The 24,030-nt window shown below is 44.1% G+C and overlaps 1 protein-coding gene across 5 annotated transcripts in view; it reads left to right on the top strand.

Annotated features, from left to right (window-relative positions):
- Mfhas1 (malignant fibrous histiocytoma amplified sequence 1) overlaps window positions 1–24,030 on the top strand; it is an 85,803-nt gene that overhangs the window by 4,985 nt on the left and 56,788 nt on the right. The window contains exon 2 of one of the 5 annotated variants that reach the window (XM_040731726.1): window positions 18,381–18,447. The exons of 3 other annotated variants lie outside the window; for them this stretch is intronic. In XM_040731726.1, the coding sequence (XP_040587660.1) occupies window positions 18,381–18,397 (17 nt within the window). In that variant the 3' untranslated portion in view covers window positions 18,398–18,447. Of the gene's footprint in view, window positions 1–86; window positions 1,131–18,380; window positions 18,448–24,030 lie in introns of those variants that run through there. One more of the 5 variants, XM_040731725.1, reaches the window with a different exon arrangement.

Genomic DNA, 24,030 nt, shown 5'->3' with positions numbered 1-24,030 from the left:
ACCAGAATGCAGCTTGTGATAGTGTCAGGGAGGAATAGGATACCAATGTTTCCGAAGGTAAAGTCTTTCTGTTGCCCTCGATCTAGGTTTAATTCTTCAGCTTGAAAAAGGCCACCATATTGGGTTACCAGCCAACGGAGTCAGCCACTCTGCTTGATTATCTGGCATCCTGTCACAGGCCCCGACTTGCTGGATGCCTCGGTGTATATCTTGGATTTGCCATTGTATTTTACTCATGGAAGCCAGACACTTTCTTTCTCACGTTGCTAAGCCGTGCAAAGTGGTTTGGAGCTCTGTACTCCCACCCTTCTCTGAGACCAGTTCTTGCTCAGTGCAGAGACAAGAGTGTGAATTAAACTGACGTCATGCTTGACAAAGGGAAGGCCGTAATTGAACAAGGACCAAACGGGGCCGAGGAATTCTGTTAGAAATACAGTGAGGCTAGCAGGATTTTACCCTCACCCCTGCTCTTAATCTTCCAGCTTCATCTATTGCATAAAAAGAGCTGGCAGTGAGACTGGAGCAATAAGCAGGGGGCGGAGCCTGTTTCCCCATTTGCCTTTCAGATGAGGCACACCTGGCTGGCACACCAGGTTATAAGGGTTTTTCAAGTTGAGAAAGGAGAAGAAAGCTTGTAAGAACACATATCTATATTGAGAAATATGCCATTAGTTATTTTTTACAACACACATAGAATATTTGTTTTGGCTTTTTTTCCCTCCAAAAATAGCAGAGATATCAGAATATTGGGAAAACTGACAATACTGTGTTTTTCTTTACATTATGACAAAAAAAACCCCAGGATTTTTCCTCTATCATATTTTTCTGTGATTGTCAGTATTTGTTAGTAATTGTCCTAATTATGAAAGATCTTGTAAGAACTAAAAAGAATGAAATCTAGACAGTCACTTGGGAGAAATGATGATATTTGATGTTCAGTTACTAGAAGACACACCTTTAAGTGATTAGAGCACAGTCAGTTTGGGAGAAGCTTTTGAATCTATGTGTAGCTTCCTGTCTTTCTATGGAATCTTTCTCTTTGTCTTTCATTCATTCCCTTCTTAGGGACACTTAAAGTATCAAGTTTTCTTGTAAACTCATGACTTTACATACAGTGGTTTAAAAACTGATCTTCAGGAGTCTTTGTCTACTCTGGGACGTCAAGTACCAATTCCTGTGTTTCTTGGGACCATTCAGTAGGATAGACGTATTCTGTCACAATGGTACCTTTTAAAAATGTTCTTATATGAAAACTCTCCTGGCCCTACCCACCTGCATTCGCTACTTAGTTGGCTGGATGATGCGGGCATGAATTTCTCTTGCTTTAATTTCAGAGGTCCTTAGCCAGCAACCATGGATTTAAAATTTCTCCTAGACAAGATCCAATCCCATTATCAAAAGGATTACCATTTTGTTTTCATTGAAGACAATTGGGTTGATATATAGGAGTTTGTTTAAGTAAAGATTTTTAAACATTTATTTATTTTTACTTTATGTGCATTGGTGTTTTGCCTGCATGTGTATCTGTGTAAGGGTGTTGGATTCCCGGAACAGGAGTTACAGTTATGAGCTGCCATGTTGGTGCTGGGAATTGAACCTGGGTCCTCTGGAAGAGTTGCCAGTGCTCTTAATTAAGGAGCCATCTCTCCAGCCCTTAGGTAGATATTTTATCTGTGGATGTCTAGTCTGCAGGAATGTCGGTAAGAGGAGAGTGTTGGAGTTACAGATAGTTGTTAGCTACTATGTTGGTGCTGGGAATTGAACCTGGGTCCTCTGGAAGAGTTGCCAGTGCTCTTAACTGCAGAGCCATCTCTCCAGCCCTTAGGTAGATATTTGCTTATTTTATCTGTGGATGTCTAGTCTGCAGGAATGTCTGTAAGAGGAGAGTGTTGGAGTTACAGACAGTTGTTAGCTACTATGTGGGTGCTGGGAATTGAACCCAGGTCCTCCAGTGCTCTTAACCACTGGGCCATCTCTAGCCCTCCAGGATTGTTCCAGAAGCTGAAGACAGATCTGTGAGATGCTTAAACGTCACTGTAGCTCAGCAGGTAAAGGCGCTCGTCTAGTAATCCCAGAGACCCGAGTTTCATCCTTACAACCCATGTAAAGGTGGAAGGAAGAAACTGGCCTCCACATATGTGCTGAATCATGTGTGCGCACACACAAAGGAAATAGTCTTTCAAAGTAACCCTGTGAAAATCTAATGTTTTCTCTGGGCACCAACTCCTGCCTATACCCACTACCCTCTTCCTTCTCTGCCCCATAATTGGTCCTGTGCTCTCATTCCCAGAGCACACTGTTTTCTATGGGATGTTTATTCATGTTATTATTCTCTTGGCCTGTGTCGCTTTGGCCAGAAAGGTTGGTCTTCTAAGATTGGCTGACCTGATGGACTAAGAACACTGTACTGCAGCAAGGTTGCATTCCAGCAATTGACTGACTGCTGTGCGGTTTTAAGTTGGAAGAATATGTCTTATATTCAAATATAAGTTCTCATAATTTTTAACAATAAGGAGAAAGCAACCCAGTAAGCTTAGTTGATTGTGTGGTTTTCTTTAATTTTGGCCACACTCGTTCACACAGAGCCTTTCCATATCGCTCCTTCAGTTTCGTACCTAGTATGTACCTGTCTGACTGTTTATGTGTGTGTCTGCCTGACTGTGTGCACCCATGTGACAGCGTGTGCCTGTCTGACTGTGTGTATCCAGATGACAGTGTGTGTTGCCTGACTGTGTGTATCTGTCTGACTGTGTGTGTCTGCCTGACTGAGTGTCCTCATATGAAAGTGTGTACCTGTCTGACAGTATGTGCCCATAAGATAGTGTGTGCCTGTCTGACTGAGTGTCCTCATATGACAGTGTGTACCTATGTGTGTACAGTGTGCACCTGTTTAACTGTATGCACCCGTCTGACTGTGTGTGCCTGTCTGACAATGTGTAACTATCTGGCAGTGTATACCCATCTGATAGTGTGTTTGTTTGACAGTGTGCCCATATTATGTTGTATGTCTGTCTGACAGTGTGTACCCATCTGACACCGTCTGTCTGTCTGTCTGTCTGTCTGGCTACGTGTACTTGTCTGACAGTATGTGCCTAGCTGATTGTTGTATGTACCCATCTCTGTGTGCCAGTCTGACAACGTGTGCTTGTCTGACTGTATAGGTCTGAGTGTGCATGCCTGTCTGATGGCGCACGCCTGTTGTCCGATGCTTAGCGTAGTCCTTTTGTTCCAGGAGCGACTGTGTGCCTCATAATGCCTCTTTGATTACATTGTTCACTCACTTCCTCTAAGTGGAGACCTGCCCCAGGCTTTGTGGGCTCCGGAAGCCTCTCAGGTGTTCCCTAGATGACTGTTTGGCACTGTATAAGAAGAATCTCTTTGTTGTACTGTCAAGTCCACAGGTAGTACCGGCCACCCTGCCCTGCCTCCCCCACCTCGGATGTCCTAGCCCTCCTGCTGGGTTTGGACTGCAGCTCTTGCCCGTGAATGGGCCCCTTCATTTTGACTACTGAAGCGAAGCAAAGTTCTTGCCTTATTATATCTAAAGTTTTACAATTGCTGGAATCTGAGCATGACCCAGTTGCTTGGATTGAATTAGTCATTGTTTTTTAACTTCACAAAGGTTAATCTATATCTCTTTAGTTTAACTTCATTAATATTGATGCCCCTGGGTTTTTATTTTTATAAACAGGCCTCTTTGAACTCTGGGACTTTGCTCCACATAAAAAGGAAAACCATAATCATGTAGAACTACTGTGCAGAGTAGACCTCCAAGACTGGAGAGGTTTTCAGCAGTGCTCACATTATTTTATGACTCAGGAGTCTCAGTTCCAGGGTGGACTCTTTTTGGGGCGTGGGTTTTGAGACAGGGTTTCTCTGTGGCTTTGGAGGCTGTCCTGGAACTAGCTCTTGTAGACCAGGCTGGTCTCAAACTCACAGAGATCTGCCTGCCTCTACCTCCTGAGTGCTGGGATTAAAGGCGAGCCCCACCATCAGACCCCCACCATCAGACCCCCAGGTACTTGAGAACTTCCCAGAGGGAGACTTTTTATGGTAACACAGTTTGGGTAATGGTCGGCCTCCTGCTCCCCTTGCTCCCTGGTGAGCCTGGTCTAGGTTAGATCTCCCGTATTCACTCCATCTCATATCTAATACACAGGTGGGGTACACTCAGGGATGGCTGGGGAGGGCTGGGGAGGATGTAGAACAAGCGAGCTTTCCCCATGGCTGGGAGGAAGTGCCACTTTTTGCCCAATGCTTAGGAAGGGCGTGTGGGAAGGGCCACTTCTGGAGTGGGTGTTTCTGGTGATTTTCCCCAACTTGCTCCTTAACTCTCATCCCTCCTTTGGCACAGCTGACTAAAGACTCGGCAGCCATCATTTGTGGGCTTTTGTTTGAACTGTTAAGAAACCAGAGCAAGTGCCCGCCCAGTCTTTGCCCTCTCCGGTCTCTTGCAGCTCCTGTGCCATTCCGTCATACACAGCTTTGTGGAAGTACACCAGGAAGGTCTGTTTGGGGCAGGCCCACTCAGCCAGGCCTCAGGTCTCTCAGACTTAGCCTTTCTGAGGTAAAACCAGTTGCTGGGTGTTGGGGGTGTCATTTTGTCTTTCTCAGGGAGTTGATGGCCTTTCCCTCAGCAGCAGTGAGGGAAAGGCACATTGGCACATATTCCTTCATCTTCTCTGGGCATTAGTGAAACTGGCCTTCTTGTCCTCAGAAGGATTATAGACACCTCAGGCACCCAGGGAATGCGTGTGGTCAACTCATAGACCTAGACACACCCCCCACCCCCAGTCTGAAGAATGGTACTGCGTCCTAGGGACTCTTCTAGTGTGTGATGCCATCTGGGCAGTACCTGGCATGACTGAACAGGTGGGAGGGTCTCCATGGAGATCAAGACATTGTCGCAGCGATTCCTAGCAAGTGGGTTTCAGGTTGTCTCTGGTGTTCTTTATTTATCAGCAAGTGTGTATGTTGAGGTTTTCCGCATGATTTTTCTAGTATGCTTGTATGTTTTAAATCTTTGTGCGCAAACTCTAACAGGGAAATGGATGGATGGGTAAGGGATAGATGATTAGGATAGATACCCAGTAGAGTAGAATGTACGTGCCGGCTGCCCAAAGCCTTCTGCTGCCTGACCTCAGGTCTATTCTCCTTTAGTCACTGGTCATCCTTCCTCCCCATAGTTCTCCCTCCCCTGATCAACACATACCTTTCCCTTAACTTTGCCCCTTGTAAGAAGGAGAGGATCAAGGATGAGGACTACAAAGCCATGACTGGTGGAGATGGAATGGGGACAGGAAGGCAGATTTCTTCAGTTGCTGTACCCTCTTCCAGGTGGTGTGGCTTCCCAGAGCTCTGCCCTGCATTCGGCCTGCTGGTTGGTTGGAGACCAGGGAAGGCCATGGAGGAGTGGCTGACTGCAGTGTAGACAGCCCCGTGTGTACTGCACACTTGGCAGCCACATCCGTAACAATTCCCAGATACCCTTGCCAACAGGGCTGACTGACTTGTAGAGAACGAGAAGGAAAATTTTGGAGCTATTTTTATTTTTGGCAGTAAGTGCTCAAAAACATTTCTTACTTATTTTTCTTGCATCTGTGTAATGTTGCTAGCTGGAAATCCTGGGGCTTGTTATTTTTAGAAGAGTAAATGTGGGAGGAGCAACAGGACACCCACAAAAGGTAGCGAGTACAAACAGTGGGGACTGCAGTGGGGTGCAGAGGAGTCAGGCAGCTTTGTAGGATGCTAGGAACCTGGAGACTCTCCCAGCTTGCTTCTGGAAAGTTCCTGCTGCTCCAAACCTTAGCGTTGGGCACCCAGGCTATTCCGGCTGCCTCTTTTTCTCACACAGTTGGTACAGAGGCGCTCCGTAGCAGAGCCTGTTTTGGGGTGGGGTGGCCTCATGAGTCAAGTGCTTGGTGTGGCTGTCCTTGCTGCTCTTGCGTCTTTGTATTTCCTCCTCTCCTCCTCCTCCTGGCCCTTATTCCTCCTTCCCCTTCTCCCTCCTATCCCCTCTCCTCCCTTTCTTCCTTCTCCTGTCCCTCCTTCCCCCTCCCTCCCCGTTCCTCTCTTCTCTCCCTCCTCCCTTCCCTTCTCTTCTCCATCCCCCTCCTCTCCCTTCTTATTCCTCTCAGTGTGAAGTTTATCAAATGTAAGCTCAGCCTTTTTAATGTGAACAGTTCTCTGCTATTTCCTACCTTGACATAGCTTTGAAAGCGTGACTTCTGAGCTGAGTGCTTGCGTAGGCAAAGATCACCGTGGCAGGGCATGGCCTCCTTCCTGGGATGCAAGGCCTTGGAATTTTTCCACCTGGTGCCAGGTGACAACTTTCTTTGCAGGGCCTGGCTTAAGAGTAAGGGTTTGGGTGCTTCCCCAGGGTTCCCCATTAACTGGACATCTCTCATATGACTATATTGTGCTCCTCTTGTTAGGGTCTGTCTGTGGCAGGTAGAGTTTACTCTGTGTGTGTGTGTGTGTGTGTGTGTGTGTGTGTGTGTATACACACATATATATATATATATGTATGTGTATATGTGTGCACACTTTTTTGGTAATTTTTGAGTGATATACCTGGTAGTCCTTAGGCCACAGGTATATAAACAGGTAAGGGATCGGAGTATTTCAGTATTAGAATATTACCATACAAGACAAGACAAGTTATTAGCTCGATTCTGTCATCAATCACTTTTGAATACCTGCTCTATACAGACATTTGAGCTGAACTGGGAGTTTTAGGAGAATAGAATAAAATACATGACTTTGGCCATAGGGAGCTGGGGTGGGATCTTAACGTGATGATTGATCCTTCAGTGACGGAAACAGACCATGTAGAGAGGAAGTCATTGTGTGCTTGTGAGATGTCTAGCTTTTGAATTTTCTAGGGGAAAAAAATCTGTTCATTTAGATTGAAGCTGACTCCCAGAAGAAGAGTGGGCAGGAAGGAATGCCCACATCTCTCACACCAACTAACTTGGAGTCTAGATTTCAGGCAGAGGCTGAGAGGATGCTGGGACAAGTATCATCACCGAGGTTTTCTAAACCCTTCCAGGGTTCCTTTCTTGGTCATTTATTAGCTCCAGGTTTGGAAGGATCAAGGTCATCAGTCATTTCTGAATGCCAAAGACTCTGAATGCTGACTCTAAAGACAGCACACATTAAAGTGGGCGTTGTCGAGCATCTGTGACTACTACTTACAGGTTTCTTTGTTGAGGGAGGCTTTGCTGAGATGTCTTCCTATTATTAGCCTATTAAATGTTGAGAGAATCAAAGAGTTAAGCATCTCAGATCCTCCCCACTCCCAAGATGCATCTCAGGTCCTCACGACTCCCAAGATGAGTCATGTACTGTTGACATGGTGTTAGAACCTTATGCTGATGAATTAGGGGCAGTAGCAGAACCCTTTATTCCTCCTTATTTGTAAGGAGGGAGCTTAAGCATGGTTGTGGAGGTTATGGTGAGGTGGATCAGTGGGTACAGGAGGACCTGACTTGGGGTCCCTGGTACCTATGTAAAAAGCTACTTGTCTTGGCGTGCAGCTACAAACCCTGGGATTTGATGTCCAGGTAATCTTGCTGAATTGATCTCCGGCCTACACATACACATGCGCATACCCATACACATACACACATATGCATACAGGAGCGCATGTTCACGCGCATGCGTGTACACACACACACACACACACACACACACACACAAGGTTTTTGAGGGACACTGTGAGACTGAGTGTGTGCTGACTTTTCAGCATGCTCAGAGATTTCAAGTGGGTGAGATCATTCAGACCCCCGGTAATCGTATGAGGCAGGAATCATCACCGCCCCCATATTCCACTGGAGATGAGCTTTAGTGAGTGAGCTCCCCATAGGGCGCTCTGGGTTTGTACCTGCCTTCCGTTCACCTCTCAGAGAAGTTAGCTCATTAGCAGGTGGCTTACAGTGAATGTCTTTCATATCACTAATAGCTGGGCCTGCAGGGGCTGGGGGTCAGCAGAGGTCTTGGTCCAGGGTGTGAGCCACAAGGGAAGCATGCCACAGCAGTGCTTGGAAGGCCACTTGACAGCCGAGTGTTAGAGAGAGTTTCCAGTGACCACAGGAGGAAGATAGTGGGTCTCGTACGTGAAGGGGACCGATAGGCTAAGTGGGTATGGCGTAGATTGTGATGTAAGCCTGTGTTGAGCAGTTATGATGAGGAAGGAACTTCTTTATTTAAATGACATTTCCGGACCCATCAGCTGTGGCAGTGACCCCTGCTGGCCCTTGAATGTGAGCTTGGAAACACTTGCCAGCATAGCCTTTGCCATTGGGCAGAGCTCTGATGAGCTCTGGAAGACAGTTGCAGCTGGGACAGTGCAAAGGTAGCCTCAGATGATCTGCATGGGGCACCGTGTCTTTGTGTGACACTGGCTACTTTCTCCAGATTAGAGTACAGGGAAGAAAGGGCCGTTGATTATTCCCACAGTGGCTAGCTGCTTGCCTTGGTAATCCAGAGGCCTGTGTGTGAGGACATTGACTTCCCTCCCTGTAATCTTACCATAAAAAACCCCCAAAGAAGCCAATTTGGATTTGACACATCTCTACTCACTTTATGCGTTGCTTATAACTCTAGAGTAAATGAAAATACCGCTTTAATTCGCTTTGCTTCTCCACACCCTTTTTGATGCTTGTCATTCACTGAGCTATAGCTGACTCCAGGAAGACAGGGTTTCCTGCATTGATCACTTTGCTATTGCTTGAGTTGTCTGTCCTTGCCTCTGAGTTTACCCCAGTGCGCTCGTCTGTTGCACTTTGATCGAAATGGTTGAAAGTGCAAGAGATTTAAAAATATCCTTTGTATTTTTTTTCTGCCTTGGCTTGGAGCATAGAATCTATGTTGCTTTTTAAAATTGAAGCATTCTCAGCTGGTAAGATGGCTTAGTGGTAGAGGCGCTTGCCAAGCAAGCCTGAAGACCTGAGTTCAACCCCTGGAACCCAAGCAATGGCGAAAGGAGAGAGTAAACGCCACAAAGTCATCCTCTGATCTTCCTATCTATGCTGTGTCTTTGGCACCCTATACATGCTATCCACACACTCTACATACTGTGCGTCTGCTATACATGTGTGCATGCACAAACATGCACACACACGTATGCCATAATAATAAATAAAATTTAAACAGGAAAGGCAAGGAGTTTTTTAAAAAAAGAATAAAACTAAAGCATTCTAATATGGTTGTTAGCTGGAGGTGGACGGCCAGTCTCTGTTCTGTTTCAGCACCTGTCACGATAGTTTTTGTCCTGTGGGCTAGTCCCAAGGGATGAGTTAATGCAGTATATTGTTCAGAAGGATGTTTCACACATGATCAGAACACCATAGACTCCAACTGCTGCTGGGACTGCCGTTTCTCCAGAAGATACCAAACTTTCATACGTGTATTTGGACATCGGATAAGCTTGTGGGTAAAATCCTTCTTTTTTTAATGGGGGTGTGACACAGTGCAATCTTTTAGAAACTAATTACCCACGTTCTGTGTCATATACATTTGGAAGACAAAGGGAAATGACATCACTCACAGCTGAAACGGGTCATCATCACTGCACTGGATTCCTTCAGTCCCTCCTTTACGCTTAGGTTCTTAAAGTTTGGACTTAGCTCATTATATAAATGATTTAAATATTGAATTTTAAACAAACACAAGCTTTTGTCCATTACCTTGCAGGGGATTTCTACCTGTGCAATGATTGTGAGCGCTTATGCAGTAGCAAGGAAGGTAATTTTAGCTGTTAACTGTGTTGCCTTGGCCCAGTCATTTAGGCTCTTGCATTGTATTGTTGTGATTCTGTGCTTAACTCTTCTTTTTATTTTTCTTTTCTGATTTTTTTTTTTTTTTTTTTTTGCTTTTTCGAGACAGGGTTTCTCTGTGGCTTTGGAGGCCTTTTCTGATTTTCTTTTGTTTGCTTTTTGAAATGTTTTTTGCCCAGGATGGCCTCAAAGTGGTAGCAACCCCCCGCCCTTCAGCCTTCTGAGGATTACAGGCATGAGCTACCCCATTTTGCTTGGCTCTTTTTCTTTGTGAAAGTTTTTTTAAAATATTTTTTTTCTATTTGGGACATGAACTTTTATTATCATCCACAGACTTTATAGATAAAAGAACCTAGTAGAAGTGTGTGAAAACTGAATCCGGGGTTGTGCATGTCACCGCGTTTGTGCACAGGAGCAACACCAACCCCCACATCCGGGGCAGTAGACATGGGATGCACCTCTGCAGCAGCCCTGGGCACACTTGGAGCTGCAGCGTCCCTGCAGGAGGGCACCTGATCTCTGCAGCTTCAGGAGCTGGCGCAGGTACAGGAATCACCAGTGGTCAAACAGTAGCACCTGGGGTCTATTACCAGAGTGAGTGAGTCCAGGTCCAAAGGAACCAGCGAAAATCAGCCATGCTTTTGGAAGGCATGCTGTGAGAGTTTGCCATTTAGATGGCCATTTCCGAAGGAGGATCACTGAGTGTCAGGCAGAGAATGTCATGGTCTCAGGACATGCTCACATTGCTTTCCTGCTACCTGGCAGAGCCCTTAGCCAGGCTCCCTGTTTCCTGCCCGTCATGTTGACAATGCACTGGTATTTAATGGAAAATAGCGCCTCGATGATGACTCAGAGTTCTAATTAATGAGGATGCTCATTGGCATGCCTGTCGCCTAATTATGTTGCTACTTTCCTGAGTTTTCAGATAGTATCTTTTGGCATCATCTTACTGGCTTTCAGCTTTTAAAAAAGTTATCACAGTGCTTTATCAGTTTAGATTAACTCTTCATGTATCTTTGCTGTATTTAAGATCCCCCCACCTTGTTTGCCTTTTTGGTTATCTAAAAATTATTTTTGCTTTAACTTATTTTTTTAAATTTTTTTTCACAACTGACTTCCTAGAGAACTTTAAAAAATTCGTAACAACATTGCAGTGAGAGAACAGGAGAAATTACACAATGATTCTAACAATCAGAAAGTAATAGCTGTGTAAGGAAAGTAAATTCAATAGCAGAATCCCTGCCCATCATCAGCCTCCCTTCTTTTCTTACTTGCAAAGTGTTTCTTGGGGTATCTTTCAGAGATGGGTTTGCATGTACTTAACCAGAACTAGGTGACAAATGCTCGTTCTGAACCTTGCATGTGATCACAATATGTATTTTGGGGGCTGGAGAGATGGCTCAGCAGGAAGGAACATGTGCCACTCTCCCAGAGGTCCTGAGTTCAATTCCTAGCACCCATATCAGGTCATATGTAACTCCAACTCTGGGTGGATCTGACATCTCTGGCTCTTGGGACAGCTGAACTCAAGTGCATCTACCAACACACATAGACTGTTAAAAAATATGTATTTAGGAAATGCTGCCATAATGGCAGCACACATGCACGTGCACACACACACACACACACACACACACACACCTTTGCGGTGTAGCACATAATCTTCTGGCTCCTTCTCTGAACTGGTTAGTCAGCCGCTGCTGACAGACCGTCTTTGATCTCTTCCAGGCTGTTCTCTAGATTTTAAGCTAAAGAAGTTTTCTCCCTTTCAGAGGTTTAACAATGAGCATCTTTAAAAAAAAAAAAAAAACCTGTCGAGTTTATCAGGCTCCTTTGTGCGCAGAACACTCTGGAGACGCAATTAGTCAGAATGGTGGGACAGGAAGGAGGCTTGGGAATTAGGATTTAAAGGGGGGCAATGTGTCTAACTGGCTTCTGTGATGCATGCTGGAACGCTATTGTTTTGAGTGTGATTGTGCTTTTCACAGCTTAATTCACCCATTATTGTGTGATGCGGTATTTAGACATAGCCGCAATTACAAATCTTGCATGTTTATAAATAAGAAGATTACCAATCAAAATAAGACTGTGGCAGTGAGAATAATGCTTGGGCCGTGTAGGAAATCAATGAAAAGTAATTGGCCATGAACCATGTCCCACTGACTGAAAACACCACTTGTGCCTCGCTGCTGGTGGCAGCCTTTGGAGTTCCACACCATGGTGTCTTCTATACCTTCGCTTGATATGGTGTGTATAGGACCAGCACTGGATGTTTGGTTATCGTTGCAAGTGGGAATATAAATTTCAAGAGGTTATCCACATAGTTTGCTTTTTTTTTCCCTGTGCATAATGAATAAGGAATGGGTCTAACTTAGTGCAACTCAAGTGTGTTTGCCCCGGTGGAACAGTACAGAATTAAACTCTGTTTCTGTTGCTCCAGCGTTTCAAAGATCCTTGCTGGTGTGTTTCACTAGAAGCCAGCGATGTCAGAGTCAGCTTCTTCGAGTGTGGGTTTCACCATATGCTCTTTAAAAATCTTTCTCCTCACCCTGAGTGCCTAAAATCAATGCAGACAGCATGGAGGGAGGGAATTGGGTGGTTCACACTTTTCTTTGAACATGTTTAAAAAATATATTCAGTGGGCCTCTACAGATGCATGCCTTAGCTGAGGTGACCTTGATTCAAGTATTGCTCATGAACTGCATGGGAAGTACTAAAAAAGGAAATGTGAATTTTCCAAAATACTTCAGTGCCAAAACTGTCTCCCCTTTCTGCTGAGAGCTGGGTTGTTTTGTGCCTGGGGGTACGGGAACAGAAAAAGGAGCTTTAGAGTCCTCAGTAGCAATTCATCTGTCCCCATCCCTGACACGGCTGGTCCCCAGATGGCTCCTGAGTGGCTCAGCCCTGGTTTGTCCCTGTCTTGGGTGAAGCAGGTGTTCTTTTCAATTTATTTCTTATCTTAAGCCTCTGCATTTCCACGAATACAAGCAGGCTGCTCTCTGCTTCTCCCTGGTTACTATGCTACATCCTTTCTTCTTGGAGTAAGGGAAGGCAAGTGTACTGGTTTTCTATTTGGTCATTTCAGGACCCTGGCTTCCGGGTGCTCAGCTTCAGCCTAGCACACCTATCAACAGTCTGTTTGCCTTCCCAGCCCCTTCTTGAACATTGTGGACACAGCTTGTTCCTGGAACACGCTGCAGGATTCACGCTTAGCAAAACAGGAGGGCCGATTGCATCTTGTTGATTATTGAGTTGTTAAAATTCTTTTGCCTAACTCCCCCCCTCCAAAATCCAACAACAAACCCAAAACAAAAACAAAACCCCTAAACAACAACAGCAAACTCAAACAAAGCAGGACCAGATAAATTGCTGTACCTGTGGCTTCAGGTTTTCCATAGGCAGGAAGCTGCAGGGCCAGGGTACCCAAACCGCCCACCTTTTACTGTCTATGAACCTTCTGATTTACAGTACCATTTGTGATGCAAGGCACGCTTATCCATGGGGGAATCTCCACTGAGATCATAACCACTGGAAAGCAGAGAGGAAGAATGGGGTGTTAGAATGATGTCCATTGTTCTTTGTTAGAGAAGAATCCCATTCTTTGGCCGCGGACAAACATTTGCTTTTGAAGAATCTGGTGGTGTGTTGGTGGCTTTGTTCATAGCCCTGCACAAACACATGCTCCCTCGCATCCGAGGATACTGAAGCATGTGCTCCGTGGATTTTATGCTTGGCACCAGGCTGGGTGTCATCCATGTGTTAGATTGCTTTCTGCTTCTTTCCCCTCTGGTGATCGCCGCTCCTCTCACCCAGCTTGTTTCTGGAAAGGCCCTGATTTTTGTCTCAAGGAGTCACATGGTTTCCTATGGACATTGACCCAAAACTAAGTGTGTCTCTTGCTGTAGCCAGGGATGAGAATTGCCAAACAGCTTTCTTGATTTATGCTAAATCTGCACCAGAGAAAGAGCCCTTGCTTCCGTTTCATTCACATGAAGTTCAAATCCATGGGCTGGGACTTCTAGGAAGCCACTTGGCATCCTAAAGCCTCAGCTTTACCTGAAAACCAGGAGGAAAATTCTCTCAGTTCCTAAGCATTCTTATCTATATCACTATCTCCTTAGAGAAGTGTGGATTAAATAAATGAATAGGCAGCCAGTCCCCAATACAGTTTCTGCTATGTGGTAAACAATAAATGTAGACTCTGATTACCATGATCTTTGTTCGCAGATAAGGAACACTGACGCATAAGAGGGCTAAATACTTTGGGTACACAGTATACAGCAAAAGCCAGACTGTCCCCCAAGAGCCTACCAAACCCAATAGCTTCCATCTGTCCAGAGTGGGGATTACTTGAATGAAAAGGGAAATGTGAGATGTCTATGTGATTGTTTTTAACAGAGAGACTGGACTATGGACGTGAGCTAGGGCTCTGCCATCTAGGTCACGGGGCATCAAAGGAGAGTGAAGCTACAGACGAGGAAGGAGGGCAGGCAGTAAACAGCCATGGTGTGCTCTGCACTGATTCCAAGGCCAGAAGCCTTCTGAGACACGGGGAAGCCCCAAGGACAGGATCCATCTGGAGCTGGGTGGGTGGGGCAGGAAACGGCCGGCTATGCCTGCAGATTTTCACAGAGCCCCAATGGGGAGGGGGAAGGTGGTGGGCACATTGGGAGCTCAAGTATTCCGTCATCAACACCCCTGAAATGTAAATGTGGTATGCGTGTATTTTCCTTACTCGGTTAAAAGAGAACTCTTGGCTGCCCCCTATCATGTGAAAATAAATCATGGTGATTTTTCCTTGGGAGTCACAGGGAGTGGTATTGAACGGTCAGCTGGAACTGCAGGTTTGCAGTTTGGTAGGCAGGCCCTCTTATGCCAGCAGCGGCATGGCAGGTCCATTTGAATGGAGTGAGGATGAGGTCCAGTGGCCGCTTGAGCTCATTCAGGTGTAATGAATGAAAAAGGTCCCCAGCATCCTTGGGGACCATGGAAACAGAGTCCAGCATACTAGGAGGCAGACCCCAGTTCTTCCTCTGGCTCTGGCTCCCCTCCAGGCTTCACCTTTCTTAACTGTCATGTCACAGACCAGACCCTTTGATTTGAGTGCACAGTTCAGTGCACGGTAATGTAAAAACTGGAGCATTTATTTTAAAAACAGAAAAGCGCACGTGATCTCAAAGCATTAGTCTCAACAGGACTGCCGACCTAATTGGTTTATTTAGGGTTATTAGCCTCCCCTTCTCTGATGGATGGCACATAAACTCCCGAAGATTTATGATCTTAGGTTTGTAAGCTGTGCCATTTCTTAAAATTGGCAAGGTCCTATAGAAATAAAGAGACTTTATAAATAGTATCTGGTAACTTTTCTCCAATTTAAAATATGGAAAGGATAAATGATGTCGATGGTGGCTCGCTTAGCGTCATGAATTATGTATGTAGCAGACCGTGGCATTCTTCATGGCGGCCCGTAGCCAATCTTTTGTTCTAGTTCATTTTCAGCGGTGATGCTTGTAAAAGAAGAGGTCAGATCAAGTGCATTGAAGGGGCAGGGGCGTCGGGTTTGCTGTCCAAGTCGCTGTGTTGTTTTTGTTTGTGTTTGGTGTTTTTCACCATCAGATTTTGGGGCGGCTGAGAGGAGCGCCCATGTGCTGTTCACAGCTGTGGGTTGAGCTAAGGATGGCGTTGAGAGCTGGTGTGTTTCTTGGTTCACGGCCCCTCAGGAGCTGCTCGCCCTCCTGCTGCCCTGACCAGCTTCTTTACATTGTATGCAAAACCAGGCTGGTTTGTTACTGTTCCCTCACCTAGGAAGTGAAACAAATTTGGAACGAATGATTAGCGGTTTTACTCTAGTGGCTGGACAGAATTAGAAAGTACAGAGCCAGTAAGTCTTTCTGTCTTATTCTTCTTTGCCTCACAGAGTGATCTGAGTGAGTCACAGAAGGTCGTGTTCAGGAGTCCCCACATGAAAGTGACGATGACTGTTGTAAGTCGAAGCCACTTGTAATGATGCTTAGTCACTACTCTTCCTGTAGTGGAAGCTACTACCCAGCTGCCCGATGCAGGTGTCCTCTGTAATTAATGGGAAAGAGCCCCACCCATGCATCTCATCTTGGGTGTGTTGCTGTCGCATCGACTGTAAAATGGTCTAAATCAAAGATCCAAGTTGTGACCTGGAATTGAGGAGAGCCCACATCCTGTGGGCTATCTCTGTTTAGAAGCCAGCCAAGGGCTGGCTCTGAGGTGTTTGCCAGAGCGATACTGTGATCACTTGGCATCAGTTTAAAATGTTCTGGCACTCCTAAAGACTTCATTTTAGGTTCTTGGTTCATATTGGATTTACAAAAATCTTGGCAAGAATAGTTAAGTTCATCTACTGATTAAATGGAGCAGCATTCTGCTCCTATAATATAGGAAATAGGATCAAGCGATGAGTTTACATGGCAGATGGTAGCTGTCAGGATATTGATTCTTTTGGGCCCGTGTTCATACAGCTAGACTGTACTGCAGCCTTCCATACACGGGCCGTTAAGCAGGTCCATCTTTGGAACTTGCCCTCAAGGACTTGGGTTCAGCCTAAGCAAATCTGTAACACAGAGCAAGAGGTCAGTAGACCAAACACCAAGAGATTTCAGAGGAACAAGAATCCTTCCAAGTAAGGGGGCCTGAGAAACCAATGTTCAGTTGATTACTGGTGGAAGAGATATGTGGGAATAAATGTTCTTTCTTTCTTCTGCTCCAACCATCAGGTCCCTGGGATTTTAACCCATCATAGACACTGTGCAGTCATCACTATTTCTGAATCATGATTAGCTCATCTTAACCTTTGTATTACTTTTGAAACCCTGGGGTTAACTTAATAATAAAGGAGCAGAAACTTTGAATACTGAAAACAGCTTTCTAAGGAAAGCCTTGTAAGGAGTGAATGCATGGGTCTTTTTATTTTTATAACCTACCAGGAATGTTTGTTGTTGTTATCCTAGCATTTGCTAAAAAGCACTCTTTCAGGTGTGTGAGGTTGTAGTCTTAACATGTGCTATAAAAATGTAGCGGAAAAGTGAGATGGAAAAGAATTAAGTTGGTCTCTGTACACTAATAACGTGATTTTAATGGCCATGGGTTTTGTTTAGTTTGCTATCTTTTGGACCAGTTATGAAGTACTCAAACAGTTTGCTTTGTCATCTTGTTTTCTTCAATCCAAAGACATACTTTCTCTCACCTCTGTATTACGTTAGTAGTAGTTGGCTCAGCTGAACTGTACACTAAAACCAGACCACACCAGGTCACCTCTCTTTTCCTGTGTTAACTGTACCCTTATATTATTTATAAATGATGACATTATGCCTTAAAATTGTCTTGTATATATGTCTCTACAGATGTATATCCCCCATCCTCTATACAAACGATCTTGTGTATCTGTAGAAGTATATCCCCATCCTCTGTACAAACTGTCTTGTGTGTCTGTGTCTGTAGATGTATATACCTGAAGGCAGGGTTTAAATGAGTCTACAAGACCCAAGATAAATGGTAAATAGGTATTTATTAGGGAAGCACTTACACAAATCATAGTAAATGACCACCGTGGTCTTCCTGCTCCAGAAGATGCAATCTCTGCCCCTTCGATGCTCTCACCACAACCCAAGAGCATGAGCCAGCCCCTCCCCTTCCTTATAAGGGGTCATGTCTGTACCTGAAGCCATGCTCCTAGGATGTGGCCACACCGCAAGTTTGCTGGCAAAGAAAGATGCCGCTACACATCCCCCATCCTCTATACAAACCATCTTGGATATCTGTAGATGTGTATTCCCATCCTCTATACAAACTGTATTATATATCTGTATCTGCTGATGTATATCCCCATTCTTTAAAGACACAGACAACCACACTTTCTTGATTCCTGGATTCGTATCATAACTGTTTTCAAACTGCCCCCAGGTAATTGTTTGTTAGGAGAGCTCATAAGATGAGAGAGATCCAAGGAGTGATAGAACATTTCCCCAGTACCCTTGGAGTTATGGTGAATGAGGCAGTCTCTTCTGTGTGAAAATAGGAGCCAGAGGAAAGGGGGCTCATTGGCCATTTGGTATCACAGACCCCTTGCCAGGTTTAGGACTGCTTCTTACTAGGTAGCTACCGATCACTCTTTCAACCTCCATTTCAGTGTGTAAGCATTATCTCTAGAACAACAGTCACCATTAGAGAGGGCCAGGCACAGCACCTGTGGTAGGACTGATACCCAGGTAACCATGATCGTGGGCCAGTGGTAAAGGGCATCAAGCCTCGCCGGGTGGTGGTGGCGGCGCACGCCTTTAATCCCAGCACTCGGGAGGCAGAGGCAGGCGGATCTCTGTGAGTTCGAGGCCGGGCTGGACCGACAGCCTCCGAAACAATACAGAGAAACCCTGTCTCGTAAAAACCAAAAAAAAAAAAAAAAAAAAAAAAAAAAAGGCATCAAGCCTCATAGATTCCTGGGTTTCCTTTCTATTTTCATATCGGAAAGAGAATAAAAACATTATTTAGTTACAAATAAGCCTTTCCCAGAATTGCCTTGCTAGACCCCGGGAGCCAGAATTGAAGTTTCTTTATCATCACCATCTTTTTCAGGTTGGCTGGCTGGATGATTTTTCCCACAGCTCTTCTGTCCGGACAGCCAACTGGCAGACTGGATAAGGTGGGTGGGGACCTCTATTCTGAGGTAGGAATAAACCCTGCCCTAGTTTTTCTCTCTTCCTGAGTCAAATAATAGAACTCCAATTGTTTTATATAAGCAGCCATCTGACGGTTTGGCCTATGAAAATTAAAATTTCCCAAGACACTGAGTATCAGATTTGGGAACACAAAGTAGGTAGACTAAATGGCCAGCCAGTCTAAGAGTAGCAGCTTCATTTCCCTAATAATTACTAGAAAATTCTGGGATGCTTCAGGCAGCTCTCCTTGAATAGTTGAGGGCTTGGCAGGAACCTGATATAATAATGTACCTGTTGTTCTCTAAAACTGAGGGTTTCCAGATAGAAATAAACTAATGTCATGTGTCATCAGTGTGACTCTTCTTAGGGTTTTCCTGGGTAGTGCCTCAAATTGGGGTCCCATTCCATCTGAGTTAGGACCACCCCCGCCTCCATCCTCTCTATTCCCTGAACCTGTGGTTGCTTACCTATTTTTGTCATATCCCAGCATTCTCAACCTACATCGTTTAAGTTTATTAAGATAAGTGGATCTATAGTTTCTCAACTTCTTATTTTGAGAACAAAACTATCTCTTTATAATTTTAGATTATTTTTTTGCTTAGATGGAATCCTAATTGATTTGTTCAGAAACAGGAAGTCCTTTTGAATAGCTAACATGTGAGTCCTACATAAAATCACAAGAGACCTCAAGAAATGTTTTAGATGAGAAAATGTCAGTGCAGTTATGTAACTATATATGACACCATCTCCTTTCAGTCTGTCCATCTGTCTGTCATCTGCCCTTTCTTCCCCCTCTCTCTAGAGTCTTGTATTAGTTACTTTTCTAGTTGCTGGGACAAAACACCTGACAGGAAACAACTTAAGGCCAGAAACATGAACCTGCCAGTCACATTGGGTCAGTGCACACAGAGCAGCAAGAAGGAACGGCTATCCCTAGTGACCTACTTCCTCTACCTAGGTACCAACTTCTTCCTCTGCCATGGCCCCTTGCCAAGGATCATGCATTTAAAAGTGGGAGCCCACGGAAGACAGTTTACAGCCAAACTATAGCCAACATGTAGGTGAACTTGCACTAATGTCTATCAAATGACCCAAGCCCAAGGACCTAGGTCCTGAGATGTAGCTGTTACATGATAAGTTTTGAAACTATCCCATAGGTAGATAAAAGCTGACATAAAGATATTTGAGTATTTTAGGACAAAGAAAATTTTAAAAGTTATTCTGGTGGTTCAAATGAGAATTGCCCCATAGGTTTATATTACTTGAATACTTGGTCTCCAGAGAGTGGAACTGTTTGAAAGGACTAGAAGGATTAGAAGGTGTGGCCCTGTTGGAGGAAGTATGTCACTGGGGGTGGGCTTTGAGGTTTCAAAAGTCGACATCAGCCCCCCCCCCCCCTCTGGGGATCAGGATGTAGAACTCTCAGCTACTTCTCCAGTACCATGTCTGTCTGTCTTCATGCTCCCCACTATGATAATGACTAAACTTCTGAAACTATAAACCAGCTCCTCTAAGAGTTGCCTTGGTCATGGTGTGTCTTCACAGCAGTAGAGCAGTGACTTAAGATAGTGACCAATGAAGAGTCAGAGTCATGGAAAAGGTCATCTTATTGCTTGGTGAACTGGGAAGTGGGCTGGTGTTTTGGCCATGGGCTCTTTCAGTTGCGTTTGAGTTGGAAAAGGCTTTGTTTGCTCATTTCATTGCTTATAGGCAAAAGTGAGGTTTAGACTCTGTACTGAACCAACATGCTCTAGCTTAAGGACGAGCATGCTGGGCCAGTGACTGTCGGAGGTAGGTCAGAAATAAATGTATGTTTCTCTTATGGTCAAAACAGAGATCAGAAACCTCTCATTGGTGTCATATAGAAAAATCCCAAGACCAGAGACCAAGTATTGAGGGGGTCGTGGCTGCAGTGAGAAGGGGAAAGTTATAGCATCCATATAAATCATGGGTAGTGGGATAGGAAAAAAATTTGTGCTAAAAATATAGGTGATGTCAGCTGGATAGGACATCTTTGTGCCTTACGTAAGCACGTGTGTAGAAGGAGCCTCTGGGAACATAAAAAGAACAAACAATGATAGAACTATAGCATCAGTTGGAAGCCATATTGAACCCACCGAGAGTGAATGGGCCCCTGGAAACCAATCTATAGTACGTAAATGATTTAAAAACAAGAGTTCTAAGCTGGAGAGCTCACTACCTGTTTTTACTTAGTTTGAAGCTATAATTACCAAGACAGTATGATATTAAATATAGACATATTGGCCTGAAATATGTAGCCTATCGGTTTTGGACAAAGTTATGAATATTCTTTAAGAATGGGCATTTTCAACCATCAAGGCTAAAACAGACAACTGTATGCATAAAAAAATAAATCTTGTCGCATAGCAAACACACAGATTAACTTGAAATGGATTACAGATTTAAGTAAAACATCCAAGATTACAAATCTTCCTAAGAGTATATAGGAGAAACATTTTGTGACTTTTTTTGCATAAGCAAAATTTACTGTGATTTTTACAAAAAGCAGATCTTAGTTTTTATAATTGTTTGAGGTTCACAGAAAAATGTATTAAGGTAAATCAATTTCTTTTATGCTCAAATGTCACCAGACATGCAGCCGGCAGGATGAACATGATAGACCTATACTAAAAAGGTCATTGTCATCTTGATTCCATAGTTCATGTCAGGCATCACTCTTAAGTGTGTTTCCTACATACAGGAAGGGTACAAGGACATGTATCTACTGTGTTTACTGAGTGGTTTTCCCTCCCCAGAAATCCTGTATACTCAGTCCATCCTTCCTGCCTAACAACAAATACTGGCTTTTAAAAGTAGAAACTATCTAAGAAAAAAAATGTGGTTCTCAAAATTAAACATTTTTATCCCTGTTTTTTTTGAACTGTTAAGAAAATGACCAGGCAAGCTGAAGTTAGAGGGAATATGCTTGCAAAACACTTACCTGGTTTTACAAAAAAGTAGACCTATAACTCTTCTAAAAATTAGCCAAACAGATTTGAAGAGTCTCGTCCCTAACCCTGATATAGTAATGGGAAGTGAGTGGTAGAAAAAGATGCCATTGTGAGCCATAGAAATGTAAACGTAGGAGGTGCCATTGCATACCCTTGCCATGGCTGAGAAGCATATGAAATGTCAGCACGACGGTGTGTACTAGGACTTCTGCTTCGTGGTGTTAGGAATGGGAAATAGTGTAGACACCTTGAGGAAATTTGTTAGTTTCTCACAAAGTTAAAGCTACATTCACCATGTAGCCTTGGAATTCACCCCTAGGTATTTTTCCAAGGGAAATATAAGTCTGCGTTTAAAGACTATGAACTTAAATATTCCTAAAAGGTTTGTTTGTTTGTTGTTCGATAATCACACACTGGAAATGGCTTGCTTGTTGAATGATAAGAAATTGTGACTGTGGACTATGAAAAGGCAGACAATGCTGATACAGAGCTCAGGTGCATCTCAGAATCATAATCCTCCGTGGTGGAAACACACACAGAAAAACACATTCTGTGTGCTTTCACTCACGTGTAATTCTAGAAGACTCAAAGCTGCCCTAGTGACTGAAACCACTTCAGGGCCAAGGGTGTAGGAAGGAGTTAGCTGCCAGGGTTACAGGGAACTTTGTTGGTACATGAATGTACTATATATCATGATCATTTTAGAGATTGCAAGACCAGATATGTTTGTCAAAACTCTTCAAATTCAACACTTAAAAATTATTGAATTTTATTATACATACATTATACCTTATTAAAGTTAATTTAAAAGTTATGGTCCGGTTAACATAATTTCCTTAGGTATTCTGACATATGCCCTCCCCCCTTTTAACATTCACTTGGCTATGTCTCTGATTATAGCCTTCCTATGTAAAGATTTTGCCAAACGGAACATTGATATTAGAGACATAGCCAAATTGCCCATCTGAGATTGTGTGACTGTGTTCTCTTAGGTTTAAACAAATGGAACCATTGGTATCTTAAGAAAATAGTTGTTCTTTTATTTATTATTGTGTGCTGGGGACACACATACTTTGGGGTGCCTGTGGAGGTCAGACGCTAGCTTCATGGGGACATTTCTCTCCTTTCACCTTCAGAGCTCTCAGATGGTCAGCCATGCGGGACAAAGCCTCATCGCCTGCTCAGCCACCTTGGTGGCCTCAGCTTGCTGGTCCAGTATTCAGCCAATTTGACCCACAAAAGCAGCAAGTTCATTGGTTAATGAAAGAACTTTTGTTTGCTTTTTAATTCATTGCAATGACTTGCCAAAATGATTACATCTCACAACTGTAGTAATTGTTAAGTTTTAGAGTATTTATCTTGTGTGTGTGTGTGTGTGTGTGTGTGTGTGTGTGTACACAATTGTGCTCATGTACTACAGAGACAAAGGAGGGTGTTAAGGCCCCAGGAACTAGAGTTAGAGTTGTATGTCATTCTAAGTTGCCTAATGTTGGTCCTGGGAACCAAACTCAGGTCCTTTGCAAGAATAAATTTAGCCCAGTTTGGGGAGTTTAAAAGACATTTTTAAGGTTTTGGGTTCTTTTGTTTCATTACATTTTAATTGACTTCAATATATTTTACACATATGCACACACACACACACACAGGTGTGCACACACACATAACTTTTAGGACATTCTACTCGGAATCCAGTAGGTTGACATAAAGGTGAATCTGATGTTGTCCCACTCCCAAATTTAGATGATTAAGTTAAAAGGCATGTATAGATTTTTGTCATTATTAATAAGCCATTGTGAAATGCAGCTTTCAGTCATTGGGTGTTTGTTATCCTTGGGAGAATTGTTTGGGCTTCAGACTGAAGCAATTAGCAGTTCTGGATTTGCATGCTTACGTACCCATAAACACATATGCACATGTGCCTGAAGAAAGAGAAAGAAGATTGATGGTTCAGTTTGCCTGAAAACGAAAGCCGTCTGCCAAGAGCAAGCTCTTCTTTAAGCTTTCCAGAGAAGTCTGTGTGGTTTGTCATTCCTTAGAGGGTGACCTCACCCTGTCAGGGACCTTTCGTTACTAGTTGAGCACATTGAGCATTAGTCCTATGAGATGGTTGGGATGACCTCACAGTATCTCATTTGGAGGGAAACTAACCTTGGGAATGGGCTGTCACTCCATTCTGAAACCTTATTTGCCATGGGGAGGGCAGAGACTACACTCAGCTTCAACTGAAGAGTCCCAGAAAGGAATGGAGACATACCCTGGAGAGTTAGTTCAGTGTGTGCACACTGATCAGCCTGATGCCATGTTCCACAGATCACAGATAGAGAGCCATCCAGCAAGATGGAAATGGGTGAAATGCACCCTTTTACACCCCCCCCAACGGTGGCAAATGTTCTTCTCTTTTTCTAATAACTATGTACAGGACTGAAGACACAGGTGGTGACTGTTATCTCTCTGTGTCTCAGCATAGCCCAGCAGTCAGGTGACACTGCCCACACATAACACATAGCAGCATGTTGTCTTTGGATATGTGCCACAGAAGACAGTGTACCCAAGAAATGATGCTGTGTCAGTGAGATCAGTGTCCATGCTGTGTTC

Source organism: Mesocricetus auratus, unplaced genomic scaffold, assembly GCF_017639785.1.
Source record: "Mesocricetus auratus isolate SY011 unplaced genomic scaffold, BCM_Maur_2.0 Super-Scaffold_100026, whole genome shotgun sequence".
NCBI classification, from domain to species: domain Eukaryota; kingdom Metazoa; phylum Chordata; class Mammalia; order Rodentia; family Cricetidae; genus Mesocricetus; species Mesocricetus auratus.
The sequence above is the reverse complement of the archived record's forward strand: the minus strand, read 5'-3'. Positions and strand labels throughout refer to the sequence as shown.